General features: G+C 35.1%; 1 protein-coding gene across 2 annotated transcripts in view; it reads right to left on the bottom strand.

Moving 5' to 3' along the window:
* Positions 1 to 17,620, bottom strand: part of LOC150101957 (protein shifted-like) — a 104,578-nt gene that overhangs the window by 55,673 nt on the left and 31,285 nt on the right. The window contains exon 3 of one of the 2 annotated variants that reach the window (XM_090400024.1): positions 4,057 to 4,162. In XM_090400024.1, coding sequence (XP_090256150.1) covers positions 4,057 to 4,162 — 106 coding nt within the window. The remainder of the gene's footprint in view (positions 1 to 4,056; positions 4,163 to 17,620) is intronic. The other variant, XM_090400025.1, reaches the window with a different exon arrangement.

Below are 17,620 nucleotides of genomic sequence, written 5' to 3'. Positions count from 1 at the left end.
AAGATTTATCCAGAAGATATTTTTGAGAATAGGACTAGTGGTGTGAGGACTAGGGGCCATACATGGAAGCTGGGCAAGAATGTGGTTAGGAGGGGTGTTAGAGCTTGGAGAGTGGTGAATGAGTGGAATAAACTGCCAGAGTCTGTTTTGGGGGCTATGACCGTGAATGAGTTCAAGGCGAGGTATAGATACCGTGCGAATGTCAAATAGTTGTTCTTGACATGATCTTAGGGCCTCCCTCAACGAGTCTGTCGACTCCTTGGAGTTGCCCGAAATAATAATAATGATGCAAAGTTGAGTAGAGCAATAGTGAATGCACATAATGTCAAAATGTAAATGCACATGATGTCAAAATTTTGCAGGATGATTTGCAGGGGTGCACCAGTAGTGTCCAGCACCTGTGTGCAAAACTTTAGTTGGTATCCCTATCCCCCCCCCTTCAATAAAAAAATCACTTTAAAAAAACCTTTTTTTTTTTTTTTTAAGTATTTCCTCCTCTTTGGTGCCTTTACTATCCTGACGGCCGCATGCATCGCACACATGGCCGGCTGAATTTGGATAGACTGGAGGATTGGGCTAAGGAGAATGGATGTCAATTTAATGTGGCAAAATGTAAAGTTATGAATTTTGGGGTGAAGAGATTAGCAGCAGTTATACCACATTGGTGGAACTGTACTCCAGTAGATTGACAAGGCCAGGTATTTGGGAGTGTTGGTGGATAGGTAGTTGAAGTTTAGGGGGCACATTGCAAAAGTGGCTAAATCAGCTCATCAAATCACTTGGTTACTGAAGAATACTTTGACGAGCAGAGACAAGCAAGTAATTATTCCTCTGTATCGAGCCTTGATAAGACCCATCTTGACTACTGTGCCCAGATCTGGGTGCTAGGGTTTCTTCTTGATGGGGAAGAGATGGAGAGCATCCAGAGACGAGTGACCAAGATGATAGCAGGTCTATGGAATGAACCTTATGAGAACAGATTGAAGATTTGTGGGTTGCAGAAATTGGTTAATAGATGGAAAAGGGGTGATATAATTGAGACATTCAAATTACTGAAGGGTTTCTATAAGATTAATTCAGAGGATATTTTTCAGAACAGGACTGGTGGTGGGAGGACTAGGGGCTATCTATGGAAACTGGGCAAGGTGTGGTTAGCAAGGGTGTTAGAACTAGGTTTTTTACTTGGAGAGTGGTGAATTAGTGGAATAAGCTGCCAGAGTCTGTTGTGGGTGCCATGACTGTGAATGAATTTAAGGCAAAGTATGATAGATGCTGTGTGGATGTTGAATAGTTGTTCTTGACATGATGTTTAGGGCCTCCCTCAATGAGTCTAAGGACTATTATTATTATTATTATTATTATTAATGGAGTCGCCCGTAATAATAATGGTCTTGGAGTGTTTATGCTTCTTCACACATTCCTGCTTTTTCTTCTAAATATGTGATTTTTGCTAATCTGTATGTTTTGTCTATTTCTTTTTTTCAAATTTTTGTATAATATTCTATTTTCTTCATTATCTTCTTTTGAGAGGTTAGTTTTGAATATTCTTTTTCTCTCCCATAAGTCCAAAATCTCTGGTGTAAGCCAATCTTCATTTATTCTTGTCTGATAGCCCAGGTGTTTTGTTGCTGTTTCTTTAATAATTTCTTTACCCCCCCCCCCATGACTATGAGATCGTATCTAAAGCAAGATTATTTAATTTTTCTTTCAACGTTCTCTGATAGTTAGATCTGGTCAAGCTTGGTGGTTAATTCTCTTTTTTTTGAAAGAGAATAAACTGTTGTCATTCAGTTCTACTATTGTCATTAATATTACTTTTATATTTATTTGTCAAAATGATGAATCCATTAAGCACTTTGATATCGATTTCTTTGAAATGAATAGAAACTGCAATGCTTTAATTGTGTGTGTGTGTATATATATATATATATATATAAAATATCTTTCATGATGATAATAATAATAATGATAATAATAATCTTTGTCAAAAAAATTCTATATTCATCAAAACTATATGTTCTTTTTATTATGTAAACTGCAGCATTATCAGTCCCAAGCCTGGATGAGAAAAAAAGGTTTACTTGCCAGCCAGGCTGGCAGAGTGGTTAGCGTATCCACTCTCCAGCCAAAAGGCTGAGGGTTCGAATCCTGCAATGGGCATGGATGTTTGTGATTTTCTTTGGAAATACTGGTGGTGGTGGTTGGCAGTAGATGGCATTGGTGTAGTTGTGGTCAGTTGGTGGATTGAGTGGTGGAGACAGAGTTGTAGAACAGGTGCCCTCCCTCAATGAGTCTTTGTACTCCCTGGAGGTGTCAAATAATAATAATAATTGTAACTAGCAACCACAATACATAAAAAAAAAATTCTTGCTACAGAAACCTCGAGGATGAAGGAAATTAGTCTAGTTCTGCTGAAAAACTACTAGAGAAAATGATGCAGGTTTGTGAAAGCTCTTTTAGAGAAGTCAACAGGCAAAAGGCTCTATAAAAGAATATTTTCACTCAAATCTGCAACCAAAATTGGATGATGGAGAATCAGGACAATATACAAATCTAGAAAAGCACATGAAATAGCAAAGAAAATGGATAGATACAAAATACAAATATTAGGATTAAGTGAAATTGGATGGAATGAAACTGGGGAGATGAGATTAACATCAAACAAATATATCGTATATTCTGAAAACCCTCAGAGGAGAGGAGAATAGTAGGGTTTAAAGCATGATTTGATGGACTTTGTATGTAATAGTATTTGCTTTCTATGACGAGTCTTTTGACTCCACGAGGTCTGGTGTTAATAATAATAATAACAATAATAATTCAATCAGTGTAACCATTTTTGATATGCCCGACATTTGTAAATAAACATAGCAATTTACTTTAAGGTCTATGACCAGTTCTACCGAAGCCACTTGTTGGTTGCGATGTCCACACCATACCTGCCTTTGTCTAATCACTTTTATCACTATTTACCATATATATCTGCTTAGTCTCAACTACGCCACTCACATTCCAATCTATTCCATTTCTATGCTGATCATCCCCATATATACGTACATTCATTCACTACTACTTCCAACTTCCATTCTCTTTATTCCATTGCGTCTCCCTGTCCATCAGAGTTCTCCCTGTTTTTCTGTTCCTTTTGCATTCCCATTTTCTCTCTTCATCTTTTACGCTACTATTTTCATTACCAAGCACTTCAGTCTCTTCTGAGCAAGGCAAGTAAGTGGAACTATTAGTTCAATGTTGCAAAGTGTAAGGTTCTGAAATGTGGTAGGCAACAATGAGATATAATGTATACAGACTTGGTGGAGAAATTTTGATGAAGGTTGAAGTGACAGGATCTGGGAGTAGCAGTGGTGGGCAAAAACCTGACGGTCAGGGTTCACACTGCACAAGTCACAAAGCCATCACATCAGATTATGGCAATGATGCAAAGGTCCTTAATGTACAGAAATAAAGAGGTTATGTTTCCATTATATGAGACCTTGATCAGCTCTAATATGGATTATTGTGTACAGATTTGGTTACCTGGTTTTCATGGTGATGAGGATATATTAGAAAGACTCCAGAAAGATTACTAAGGTGGTAACTGGTCTTGGGAATGTGGGCTATGAAGACAGACTTAGGAACAATTTGCAAAGCCTCATGAATAGGAGGAGGAGGAGGAGAAAGTAAATGCTTGAAACATTTAAGTTGATAAGGGGTTACCAAATAATGTAGAAGAAATGGTTCATAATGGGAGAGGACAGGTAGAACAAGAGACCATCTCTGGAAACTGTATAAGGAGGATGCAAGCAAGGGAGTAAGGAGCAGATTCCTTGCAAGGAGGGTTGGTGGTGAGTAATGAATTGACTGACAGTGTGGTGAATTTAAACTCATTCATTGAATGAGTTTAAATTGAATGAGCAGACCCATTGAATGAGTTTAAAGCACAATTTCATGAATCTTTATGTAACAGTATGTACCTCCCATGATAAGTCCTTTGACTCTATGGAGATCTGGTGTTAACAACAACCATGACAATAATAATATGATATACAATGAACATACCTCGTGGTTTCTTTGGCACTTTTCCTTTGGTGTCTATAGTAATAACTGGATTATTTAGAATGTCTTCATTGAAAGACTGGAGCTGATCAAAGTCATAGAAATACTGCTATAAAAAATAAGATCCATATAATTTTTTGTCAAGTATAAAAAATCCATATAATTATCAAGCTAACAGAAATATTAATAATTATTGATTTACATATATGTACTGCAAATTCCTTCAATTAACTCCTATGCTGACAATGAGACCACTTAGATGTGCACAATTAAATTTATCTGAATAATAAATGAAACTATTTAAATCAATTAAACCATCAGTCTAATAAACTGATGATTTTAACTAAATGCTAACTAAATGAAAATAAACACAAGTGCAACAGCTTGTATTTTAGCTTGAAACTACCCTCTTTTGATATTTTAATAATGGAATACAATCCATGTCTTAAACAACTGAAAAGCATATTCCTACCTAAGCATAGCATCTATTTTTTTTTTTTTTTTAAATCCTATTCTTTGATTTGTTTGCATGTAGAGTTATGATCAGGGCTCAACAAATATGCTCACCCATTTGCCCATGCAGTAGGTTTTGCCAGATAGCAAGAAGATGCAGACATACTGCATCTTCTCGTCCAAGGTCACGGGGGGGGGGGGGGGGGGTAAACTAGATCTCATAGGTTCACTGAAAACTTGAGAGGAAACTTGCAATCATAATTGTGGCTAGTCTTATGTGACCAGATGTACAGCATTATGCTGTATTGTACAGCATTTACCGGTTCTGTACAGCAAAACATACAGCATTTTTGAAATATTTTATTCACCTTAACAGAAAGAGTAAACTACGAATATACATTAGTTGTTTATTCTGAGGAACTTTTTCATGAAAAATTATTTTTTGATTATATGCCAAACTTTTAAAGTTCGACAAAATTATCATTGTCAATCAATGTAATCTAAATTTATATAATACCAACATCAGGGCCGGCTCTACCGACGGTGCAACACATGCATTTGCACAGGGCAACAAACTGCTTTTGGGAGCGGCAAAATCAGTCTCAAGTATACAAAAAATAAATCATAAAAAAAAGTCATTTATTCCTTCTCTGTTGAAACCAGACTTCAGGATGTCGTTAGTTAAATTTTTACATAATAAAACTTCATTGTACTGTATATTTTTTTAAAAAAATCATAATCATAATAATGTAGTATTATGTTGCGTTTAATATCGCACTGTCGGTGTTAATATCAGATGACATAGTAGAACACCTATTTTGCATTTATTTCCGATTCCATTGTTGGCCATGAGTTGACCTTGACTGAAGGTAAATCTCTTTTAACCAATGAGACCAAACGATCATAATGAGATAATTGGTTAAGAATAAACCAGTGAAATAGAATCAAAACACATAAATACAGACTGTATTTATGTATTTTGATAATACAGTTGTGCAGTGATTGTTAATAATACTTTTGATGCAGTTATTAGGATTTGGCTTTGAAAATAATTTTAACATTCCAATATATCTCATAAAATCCAGAATAAATTTTTTAAATTCATACTGAAGAGATCCTTTGATTAAAAAAAATATATATATATATATATATATATATATATATATATATATATATCAGGCGCAGAATATTGCAAGCGAAAATCGGAAAAAGAACGCGATATTCAGAAACAAAGCGGAGCTTTGCATAAATATCTAAAACAAAACTGAAACAGCTAATGTAGTACAAGAGAAAATAAGCGAAAGGACCGAAACCAAAAATTCTGAGCTCATGGCAAGTACGTCTCATCCCAGTAATGTCGATATTAGTAGCAATTGATTTTAATTATCCATGCAGATGCACATTTTCAGAACAAAATTCCAACATTAAAGGGTTAATTATCTCTCTCTTTCTCTAAAGAAATATAGTTTATGATAATTTTTCATTAACTTAAGAATCTTCATTAGCTAATGTTACTATTTAGAATTTATGATCAGACATGTTGAAGCCTAGCTTAACATCGTGACTTTTAAGACATCATTAAAGGAGTTTTTTTAGGGGAAAGGGACGGAAAAATATGGTATTGCACGGGGTGGCAAAATTTGCTATCGCACAGGGCAGAAAAATTCCTAGGGCCGGCACTGACTAACGTTTCATGTTTTGTTTTTACTACTATAATTTACATAGTGTATGTTTAATGCATGTTCTGTTTTGTAAAAAAATTTGTATTCTGTTTTGTAAAACTATTACCTATTTTTACTGTGCAATTCACAACCATCTATAATAAATTGTAACTGGGATAATGCCCGTAATAGATGTTATTACTATTATTATTACTACCATAAAACAAAGTTTAGATGTGATATCTGTTGCTTTTAAATTCCATTCATAAAATAAACAATTATGCATGACAGCAAAAGCTGTATTTCCCCCTTTTTTTTTTTAATAATAAAGGTAATTTATTATTATTATTATTATTCAGGCCTCCTTTTTAACTTAACAATTTAAGTTATTGTTAGTTTAAGGTCTTTCAGTACTTCACTCATGTCGATACAAAATCGATTGTAGAGCAAAGGAAACCACTAAACGATATTGAAAGTTTATTTTTCACTTGGTTAGAGTATAATAAATTTAGTTTAATCCTTTATCCAAGTGTGAGCAAACAAAGCTTGCGCCTGAAAGTATCTTCAGGACTGGGGTAAGGTGGTAAAACACCAGGGCACTCCTTGCAAAGGTGGAGCAAGCTACCAACAATCCTATCTCTTATTAAATTAAACTAAATTTATTATACTCTAACCAAGTGAAAAATAAACTTTCAACATCTTTCTCTAAATCCAGAGTAATTTATTAAAAAAGGGTGGCACACCATTTGGCAACTCCTATTAGGTAGAGATCACCTTCTAATGCTTCTGCCTGGTATCTCCACTTGAGCCTGGCTCCCACTGAAGAGACCACAATAAAGGTCAAAACTAGTCTGGGTTGTGGCCCTTCCTTTAATGCATAACATTAGACATATCCACAAGGAGATGTGTTTTGCATTATGGGAGATACTGAGATAGGAGTGTTGGTAGCTTGCTCTACCTTTGCAAGGAGTGCCCTGGTGTTGTACCACCTTACCCGAGTCCTGAAGATACTTTCAGGCACAAGCTTTGTTTGCTCACACTTGGATAAAGGATTAAACTATATTTATTACACGAAACGATATATTGACCATGGTTATAGTAATGATAATTTAAAGAAACTGATATTTTGTTGTATGTTTCAAAATCAAAGTTTTACCTGTAGACATAGTATTACAATTGTTTTTGATATCATAGATCCCAGGTATTCGCAAAAGTGATACTTTGCTATATCTTTTTTATATGTTTAAAAATTGAAAAGTTTATAATTATTTTAAAATATTTAATTATTTTTTAATAATCAGGTTTAAACCATGTTAGTAAAAAGAAAACAAAGGGATTGCTCCCTATAAGGATAGATTGAAGGTATGTGGATTACAAAATTTAGTTGATAGGCAAAAAAAGAGGGGACATGATAGAAACATAAAAGATATTCAATGGGTTTTATAAAATTGACAAAGGAAAATTTTCAATATTATTATTATTATCCTAAGACCCCATGGAGTCAAAGACTCATCTAGGAGGTCCTTTTGTCATACACACACAGCTCATCATACCAAGCCAAGATTTAAGGGTGGGATATTCAGTGGGATAAACAACTGACTGCAGACACCACACTCTCAGGAAAGGCATTCCAATTATTCACAACTGTGCATGCAAAAACCTGCTTCTCTCTTTCTCCCCCTCCTTATACAGCTTCCAGAGATGACCTCTGAGAGTTCACATTCCAGAGACCACTGATCACCTTCGTGAATTTTCTCTAGACCTTTTCTAGCATATTCTCATCACCATGAAAACCCAGCGATCAAATCCTTGCACAATAATCCATGAGGTCTGATCAAGACCTCATATGGATTATTGGGAACATTAGTTCCATCACTTTTAGATTTTTGAAATTTAGCAAAGTTATGCATCATTACATTGTACATTTTTATGTTATGTAGTACACAATTAGTATCGAAACAATTTTTATGATCGTACACAAACTGTTGAATATCTATACTTTATTATCATCATCTTCATCACCATCAGAGTACGATGCAGTCAAAAGATTCATCATGGGATGTACCACTCTGATGTACATGGTTCATCAAACCAGTAGCGCCCTCAGGATTTAATCTTGGGGGGGGGGGGTGCCCAAGTTGAGTAGACGATTTGAGAATACACACTATGCATCTGCGATGATCGCTAATTCATAAGTAGTATAAAAATAGAAGACACGATACAACATAAATAAAAAAAATGAATTTTAATTAGGAAAAGATTTTTGGAAAATTTTCCAGTGCTTTTTCTTTTTTTCTTTGTAGGGGGCCAGGATCCCCTGTCCCCCCTCTGGGTGCACCACTGCATCAAATCATGCCTTAAATCAGTGGTTCTTAACCTTTTCAAAGTCACGGAACACTTTTGATTAAGAAAAATTTGGGGAACATCAAAATTATTAGGGTCATAAAACTAACAATAAAAATATGCATGGACTTTCCTTTTATAAAAAATGGAACTTATTTTAATGCGATACTTGAGCTTGTTGGCTTTTGCAGATTTCATCAATATCAGGTCTAATATGTGATACAGCTAACTTTATCTCTTTGTCTATCTTAGTTAGTCTTTCACGCATTTTTTTTAGTTTTTATAATAAACTAAAATTTTATTGAGAAACCAAGCTCACACAAATATAATGTTGAAAGCCATAACAAAATTTTCAGTGCGCTTGTGGAGAGAGCTGGGTATTTGGCTTGGACACAAAAATTTAAAATTCCTCAAGAGTTATTTCAGAGAATTTCATTTGTAGAGTACGATCCATTGACAAGGTAACTAATTGCTCTTCTTCTTGTAATGAAAATTCACAACTCGATGCATTAACTGTGCCAAATGGATTTCGTATCCAGTCATAATTGTGTGTATTGAAGGAATGAAAGTAACTTGAAATCTTTCCTTTCATTATTGTTAATTGTTCTGTTATAACAGAAATAATTCCCTCAATTATACATAAAAATATAACGGAAAAACTCACGTAGAAAAATTATTTAATGGTATAATTTTCGCCCGTGTGTCACAGGCATCTTCAGTACAATTAGGCACAAAAATTAAACATTAACTGACAATTCCAAAAAGGAATGTGACATGTGACATCTTTCACCCACGGAACACTTGTAACCAGTTCACGGAACACAAGTGTTCCAGGGAACACGGTTAAGAAACACTGCCTTAAATGCACAGACCATCTCTGCACTCACACACTCTGAGGTCATGCATTCAATTGCCCACCATTCTTCATGAAAAAAATCTATTCCACACTACCCCCCCCTCCTGCTCACACCTCCTTATATAGCTTCCTGCAATGGCCACTTGTTTTCTCCCCATTTCTCTCTATTCTATGAAAGCCCTCTTCCAAATTAATCTGGTAATAAACTTTTAGCAACTAATGTTATACTTGGTGTTCCTCTCGGTCTCTTTCCTGCCATCTTGGCATCAAACACCTGTTTATTATTATTACTTTTTATTACATGATACCTCCAAGGAGTTGAGAGACTCATCGAGGGAGGGAGGGCACCTACTCTACTCTGTTTATACCACTTAATCCACTAATTCATTTTAAAAATTTATGGAATTTACAACCGTGTTAAAAAAAACTTTATTATCCCGACGTTTCGATCTCCACATCAAGATCGTCATCTGGAGCATACATCAATATACAAGACAAGCTGAGTTACATCATTAACTGTAAGCTAAAGAAACAATGATTTGATCATATGTTATTCTACTGGCATGACCTCCAGTGAAAAAAAAAAAAAAAAAAAATACATGAAGCTAAATTCTATTTGTGATGACAGGAATAAACATTGTTTCAGATGGATGGTTTTCTTTCAGAAACAATGATGTCCTATTTTTAGTATTACAATTCTTATTTTTGTTTTTAAGATACTGGATTTTTTACAGTCCTGTTTATAGTTGTTCTTAGTGAGGAACGTTCCGTGGGTTGAATGTATACTTTCCATATGTTTTGGATTTTTAGACCATCGTTATTGTTCACATTGGGGTGGTTGATAATAATCTCACATGCTTCCTTGAATTTTCGTTCATACCATGTTTTAGTGCGATGTAGGCAGCTAGGTGCTTTTCCAGTCAATTCTGTGTAAGGAATTGAGAACTGACTGGAAAAGCACTAGCTGTCTACATCGCACTAAAACATGGTATGAACGAAAATTCAAGGATGCATTTGAGATTATTAACAACCACCCCAATCTGAACAATAATGATGGTCTAAAAATCCCAAACATATGGAAGGTTTGGAAGATTCGACCCACAGAACGTTCTTCACTAAGAACTATAAACAGGACTGTAAAAAATCCAGTATCTTAAAGCAAAAATAAGAATTGTAATACTAAAAATAGGACATCATTGTTTCTGAAAGAAAACCATCTGAAAACCATCGCAAATAGAGTTTAGCTCGATGTAATTTTTTTTTCCACTAGAGGTCATGCCAGTAGAATAACATGTGATCAAATCATTGTTTCTTTAGCTTACAGTTAATAATGTAACTCAGCTTGTCTTGTATATTGATGTATGCTCCAGATGATGATCTTGATGTGAAGATCAAAACGTCGGGATAATAACAGTTTTTTTTAACACGGTTGTAAATTCCATAAATTTTTAAAATGAATGCTGATTACCATGTAACTCTAAAAGAAAGGATAACTTAATCCACTAACTACAGCGAACTGACACAATCATCAACAACTTGTGTGTGTTCTCAAGGCCGATTTGTCAGTATGCAGGATAAAAAACCCAAGCTTCCAGGAGAAAAAGCCCTGCTACCTCTGTAGATCAGCTAACTCACCCTCAATTGAAATAAACCCATATAAAGATTCCTCTCATCAGTTCCTCATCCAATCTATTTAAGTAGCCATAACACCTTAAATTAGCTCTGCTGACACATTCTTGAATGGTAATAATCTCAAGATTCTTTCTAATATCATCATTTTTAATATGATTCTGCCATTGATGCCAATGGTTCACACCTCAAATTTTTTTCAGAAACCTCATATCTGTGGCCTCTAATCTAGTGCTTTATTTCTAGCCCAACTCTCAGATCCATAACTTAAAACTGGCTTAAACACTGTCTTGTACTGCTATTTTGGTGTATTGGCCAATTTCTCTCTTGTTCCATATAAATTTATTCTGTTGTCTCTTTCCAGATTTAACCTGCCATCTTCACTAAAATCTGCACCTAAATAGCTGAAATATGCTTGTAGTATAGGATTTCCATTCAGTTATGTGTTCAATCTTTCTGCTATTTTCATAGTTTTGGTCTTTTTATTGCTGATTTTCATGCCAAATTTGTTACAGCTGTTATTCAATTTAGTTAGAGAATCCTGGAGACTTACACTAGATGTATTTAGGAGTACGTCATCTGCATAAAAGCAAAGAGCTAAGTTTGACATCTCCAATTCTAATATCAGACCTAATGCCACTTTCTTAAATAACGTGATCCATACAGATGAAGAATAAGAGTGGAGATAATGTGCATCCTTGTCTGACCCCTGATTTTACATCAAAAACCATATTCCTGTGTTTCCTTTAATTCTAACTGCTGACTGACAACTTAAATATAGGCTATGTATTGCTCTGCATAATGTTCCATTCACCCTACACAATTGAAGTGTTTTGAAAAGCATTTCTCTGGGCACCTTTTCATATGCCTTTTCCAGATCTACAAAACTCAAGTGTACTTAAGATACTTGTCATATTCCCGATGATTTCTCAACTATTTGTCTTAAAGTTTAAGACAAATAGTTGAGAAATCATAGGAAGCCAAATCATGCTGTCGGAAGTTTTTCACTCGGTTATGCTATAAATTAAAGATACCAAGAAATTACATACTTGGTTTACTCCTTTATCCAAGTGTAAGCAAACAAAGTTTGCACCTGAAGTATTTTCAGGACTGGAGCAACTTGTATAAAGGGAACTAAGACTTCACATCACTTGCCTTAGTATTCCATAATGCAAAGTACATCTCCTTGCAGACATGTATAATGCTATACATTATGGGAAGGGTCACTACCCAGACCGATTTCGACCTTTATTGAGGTCTCTTCAGTGGGAGCCAGACCCAGAGGTGATACTAAAGTTGAAGTAATGGAGAAGTCTTATTTTCATATATGAGTTGCCAAAAAGTGCCACACATTATTAAATTACTCTGGATTAGAGAAAAGTTGTGGGAAGTTTTTTCATTTGGTTATTCTAGGGCAAGTGATGTGAAGTCCTAGTTTCCTTATATGAGTTGTCGCAGTCCTGAAAATACTTCAGGCGCAAACTTTATTTGCTTACACTTGGATAACTTGACGGCCTGGTTGGCCGAATGGTTAGCGTATCTGCTCTCCAGCCAAAAGGCTGTGGGCATGGATGTTTGTGATTGTCTGTGGAAATACTAGTGGTGGTGGCAGGCGATATGTTCTGTTGGTGTAGTTGTGGTTAATTGTAGTTGGTGGAGAGTTGTCGAGTAGGTGCCCTCCCTCGATGAGTCTTTGGACTCCCTGGAGGAGCTATGTAATAATAATAAAGGATTAAACCAAGTATATAACTTCTTGGTATCTTTAATTAATAGCATAACCAAGTGAAAAAACTTCCAACAACTTTTCTCTAATCCAGAGTAATTTAATAATAAGGTGTGACACCTTTTGACAACTTGTATATGAAAATATGACTTCTGCATTACTTCAACATTAGCACCTCTGGGTCTGGCTCCCACCGAAGAGACCAGTGGTGGTGGTGTTGTGTGGTAGATGGTGTTGATGGAGATGATTCATAGTAGAGGTTCGGTGTAGTAGTTGAGACAGTTGTAGGTGCCCTCCCGCGATGAGTCTTCGGACTCCTTGGAGGTGTCAGGAATAATAATAATATAATGTGTAACTGTTAATGGTATAAACCTCTCTCTCTCTCTCTCTCGATGAGCCTTTGACTCAGAGAGTTAATGTAATAATAATAATAAGTAATTAACCTAAAAGGTTATTCAAGTAATGTCTCAAAATAACTAAAAAACACAGTAAATCTACTTCTTGCAGTTTTTGAATTTCAGTATTTTACTATTGATCCAAAGAACTCAAAAATTCAAAAACATTGAATTTTTGAGTCTGAGAAATAAATGGTGGGATAAATTGAGGGGGGGGGACTGGTATTTTCTTTAGAGCAGACGTTCTCAAAATAGAATAGGGATATGTGTGATTTTCTGTGTAGGTGGGTGGGGGGGGGGTATGGCATGTTATTTTTAATGACATAGATAGAAACAATTTTTAAACCTTGGATAGTATAGTTTGCTATTAGTTGCCATACAGTACTGTAGAATCCAAATTCATAGAGCCTTAGCGTTTTAGATAGTTCGTGCCAATATACATTCTAACACTTCATTTGGATAGTATTTTTTAAAAAATTGAAATTCTTCGATAAGATAATATATTAATCTTCCGACTACACTACTGCTATCAACATACACGCCATCTATCGCCCACCACCAATAATAATATTTTTTTACCTGTAAATTGCGTTTATTCTCTGTTTTGCCTATATGTGGGATGAAAAATCCGACTATCGGAGAAAATTCCTCTGACACCCCCTCATGCGATCGACTAACTCGCCTTCAATTGAAAAAAAAAAATCCATATAAAGATTCCTCTCGTCACGACGAGAATTGAACTCGGGTCTTTTCTAATCAAAGGGCGCTTGTTGATCTCCCGATTGCGCGATAGGGGCACTAACATACTGATTTTCATATCGGATGTATAATTAGTTGCATTTGGTCTGGAAGTACGATGTGAAATTTATCAAATTATTCACAAATGTTCTCTCCAAGGTAAAATTACGACATTCATATTTTTTATTATATGCAAACTGCTTAACTTTATTCTCTTCAAAAGAGGTTAATATACAGCTAATGATAGGATTTTTCACTACGAAAATCGGTAAACCTGGTTATTTCATATTATTTTCCCCCCCAAAGCGATTGTTCAGTTCTAAACTTGAACTGTATTTTCATACAAGCAGAACTTCTTTCAAGTCAAGGACAAAAGAGGGAGAAAGCCGTACTGTGAAAGCGCCTTAGGTTGAAGACCATTATCACACAGAATCTTCTTCTCTCTGATAAGCGGATAGGGGAAACAACTATCTGGAATTTTGGAGTGTTTTTCTCTACTGTGGTGATGTCAAATAAATTATCGGACTTAAATTCTAGGTTAAAGTGACATGGAACTATTTTTGGCTGATCTGTTGTGATATATTACTTCAACGTTTTTAGCCATTTGGAGCAAAATTTCATGCTGTTGTCGTAAGTCATCTTATGCTATTTAATAAGACAGATGCGAAAATCTTCTACATATATATAAATAGGTTACTGAAGGAATTTATTATTGATATAACTGTAAAAGCGTCGTGTTAAAGGGAATTTACATTTTTTTTTTAATGCACAATGATTTAGCAGGCGATCATCATAGTTGATGCTTACGCGAGGCCCACTCCATATAATTCGGACATTTAAAAAAAAAAAAAAAAAAAGCCAAATCCGACGGAACAGGTTAGCCTTATTCTCACAACATGCAGTCTGTCAGTCGCAAACACACATAATAACAACAACAAAAGCTAAAATTCCGATTTCTAAAAGAAAGTTCTGTTATTTTAATTATTACTCCATACTTTTGTAAGTAATTATTACTGCACTGAAAAGTGTAGTGCAATAATATTTTCACTAAAACTAGTGCGTTTCAGTGAAAATATTACTTTTATTTGTTTATTAATCTATGAATACACAATCGGAAACACTGCCTCGCGAGCTATCTTTCTCGAAGATCACGTGACAACAAGATAACTGTTTTTGAAAATTACAGTTATCAATACATCACTTTAACAACAACTAGAATTTAAAAAAAAAATAAAACTGGGTAGAGTTTTATTAATGCTTTTTTAAGGCTTGCTTTTTGGGTTTTATTTTTACTCATGATTTTTTAAGAATTTAACAAATTCTTAAAAAGCACGAATAAAATGTGTCTGTTTTTAATAAAATATTAACATTATATATAACATAACAGTTTTTAACATAAATGTTTCTATAATGTTCTCAAAAAGGATTCTGAATATGTTATTTATTATTATTTTTTATTTATAAAGTATCTCCCCATTGCCTCTTTGTGGAGAATTTACCAAAAGAGATGTGAAACTATCTAAATAGTATATGAAACATATTTCTATTATAATACTTTAGCAACTATGGGGGGGACCTCGAATTCTGTCAGTGGGCTAACTTGTTTCATTTCATCGGTAAATAACTATTTCCGAATGTATGTGTTTTTCAAATGCAAAGAATTCGTTTTTATGGGGCAAACTTTGCTATTTTTGTAAAATAATGAGCTTGGAGAAAATGGTCCTGCCAACTTCAAGGTCAAAAGAAAAGAAGCTTGCCATTAACAGCCCCTCCTTTTTCCCTTTTCAGTGGTGATATGGAGGCAGCTTTGGGAAAACACACCTCGGCTGGTATATCCTTGCGGCTAATGGGGAAAGCGACATTAACACAGTTGTCGGGAGCCGATGGTAAATGAACCGGAACGAAGAGCGAGAGGTTTACCATCATCTGTTCCCCCTCCTCTCTCTCTTTCCCGTAATGAAGTCGGCGCAATCAGAATATCTAAGAAAAGAAGACAAAATAGAAGAAACCCTTCTGGGGGTATCGGCATGACTAATGGTTTTCGCATCGGCTCCAATGGTGAACAAGTACACAAGGTGTAAGTCATTCTCGTCACATTCCCAACTTCGCACCTCCCCTCCTCCCTACTCACTTCTTTGAGTTACGGGAAAGGTCAAATCCAATCTCGTGTTCGGTGTCAAGAGGCTGATTGTCTCTTATCGCTTTCCCTTCCCACCCCCCCAACCCCCAGTTTCGGCGGTTGTCGAGAGATGTTCCTGCGAAGAAGTTTGGGCTGTGTAGCTCTCAATTGACGAAACGAGTCAACAGCAAACAATGAGCCCTGCTGCAGTTCACGTCCCTCTTTCTAAGCCCCTAGGATATGCGTACAGTGGGGAGAAAAAGAAAGAAAGAGAGACAGAATATAATTCGGGTCCTCTTCACAAATCACATTAAAAGCATAACATTCAAATCACCGTATATTCAATATTATGTTACTTACCGAATCAATCTATGAGCTCTTGAAATAATCCCAAGTTGCGAAGCTTTCCTCTTATTTGTGAAAACTGCATATTTTACATGGCAATATCAACTAACGAAAACATTACAAAAAACTTCAATATCTCATTGCATGAGATATTGGAGCACGAATGCATGACTAGTTTTATGGAACTAAGCTATATATATATATATATATATATATATATATATAGCTTAGTTCCATAAAAATTAGTTATATATATAGAAAGTATTTTACCTTGGGTATAATAAATGTTAAAGATACCAAGCTATTTTAAATCTGGTTTTACTCCATATCCCAAGTGGCGCCTTGCCTTTAATACAAAGCATCATACATCTTCTGCAGGAGATGTGCTTTGCATTAAGGGTAAATATTAAGATTAGTGATCAGAGCTTATTCTACTTTTACCATAAGTTGCCTTGGTCTTTGCACTACGTGCAGGGTCAGCTAGACTTGCAACACTTGCAGGCGCAAACTTGACTTGTTTGTCTGTTTGCATACTTGGGATATGGAGTAAAACCAGGTTTAAAATAGCTTGGTAACATATATATATATATATATATATATATATATCACACAGAGAGAGAGACACACACACACACATGAAGGGGGGGGTAGTCTAGAAAGTTCTGATAAATACCTAGAACAAAACTTAATTAATTTTAAAAGAAAAGATATCTTCTGAAAAAAACATTTTTGCTCTAGGTGTTTACCAGAAATTTCAGACCCCCCCTCGTATATTATTTCAATAATTTCAAATATCCGAATTGGAATCACAGAGTTCAGCTTTTGATTACATACATAAATAAACAACTGCACATCTGATTTCTGAAATAGCATTAAAATATAACTGCGAAGCTAAGGTGTGTTCTTTAGACAATGCGTTTTGTTCTACTACAAATAAGCCGCACGTATTTTTAGTTTGGTTAAGTATATTGAAAAAAAATGCTGCAGTTATTTTCAACTCAATAAACCAATCTTAACTAATGAATTATTTTCCCATTATTGACATTTCAATATTTTCCAGCATAACTGAAAAAAAAAAAAAACATGGATGATTAATTTCTATTATTATACGAAAATCTGCCAGTTTAACAAACATGCGCAAATATGAATTCAGCTTATCTACGCACATCGGATCAGTGATTTGGCCAGGCCTCAAAAGTTATAGAAAATTCCTCCAGTTAAAGTGTGAATAGACTTATCTAGACGAATTTTCTTTACTTTTAAAAGTATGGCTATGCTTATTAATCCTAAAGCAAAACGGTTTTT

This window comes from Typopeltis vanoorti, chromosome 11, assembly GCF_054136105.1.
Source record: "Typopeltis vanoorti isolate ZY-2024b chromosome 11, IOZ_Tvanoo_1.0, whole genome shotgun sequence".
Classification (NCBI taxonomy): Eukaryota; Metazoa; Arthropoda; class Arachnida; order Uropygi; family Thelyphonidae; genus Typopeltis; species Typopeltis vanoorti.
This window is presented reverse-complemented; position numbering and strand designations above follow the sequence as displayed.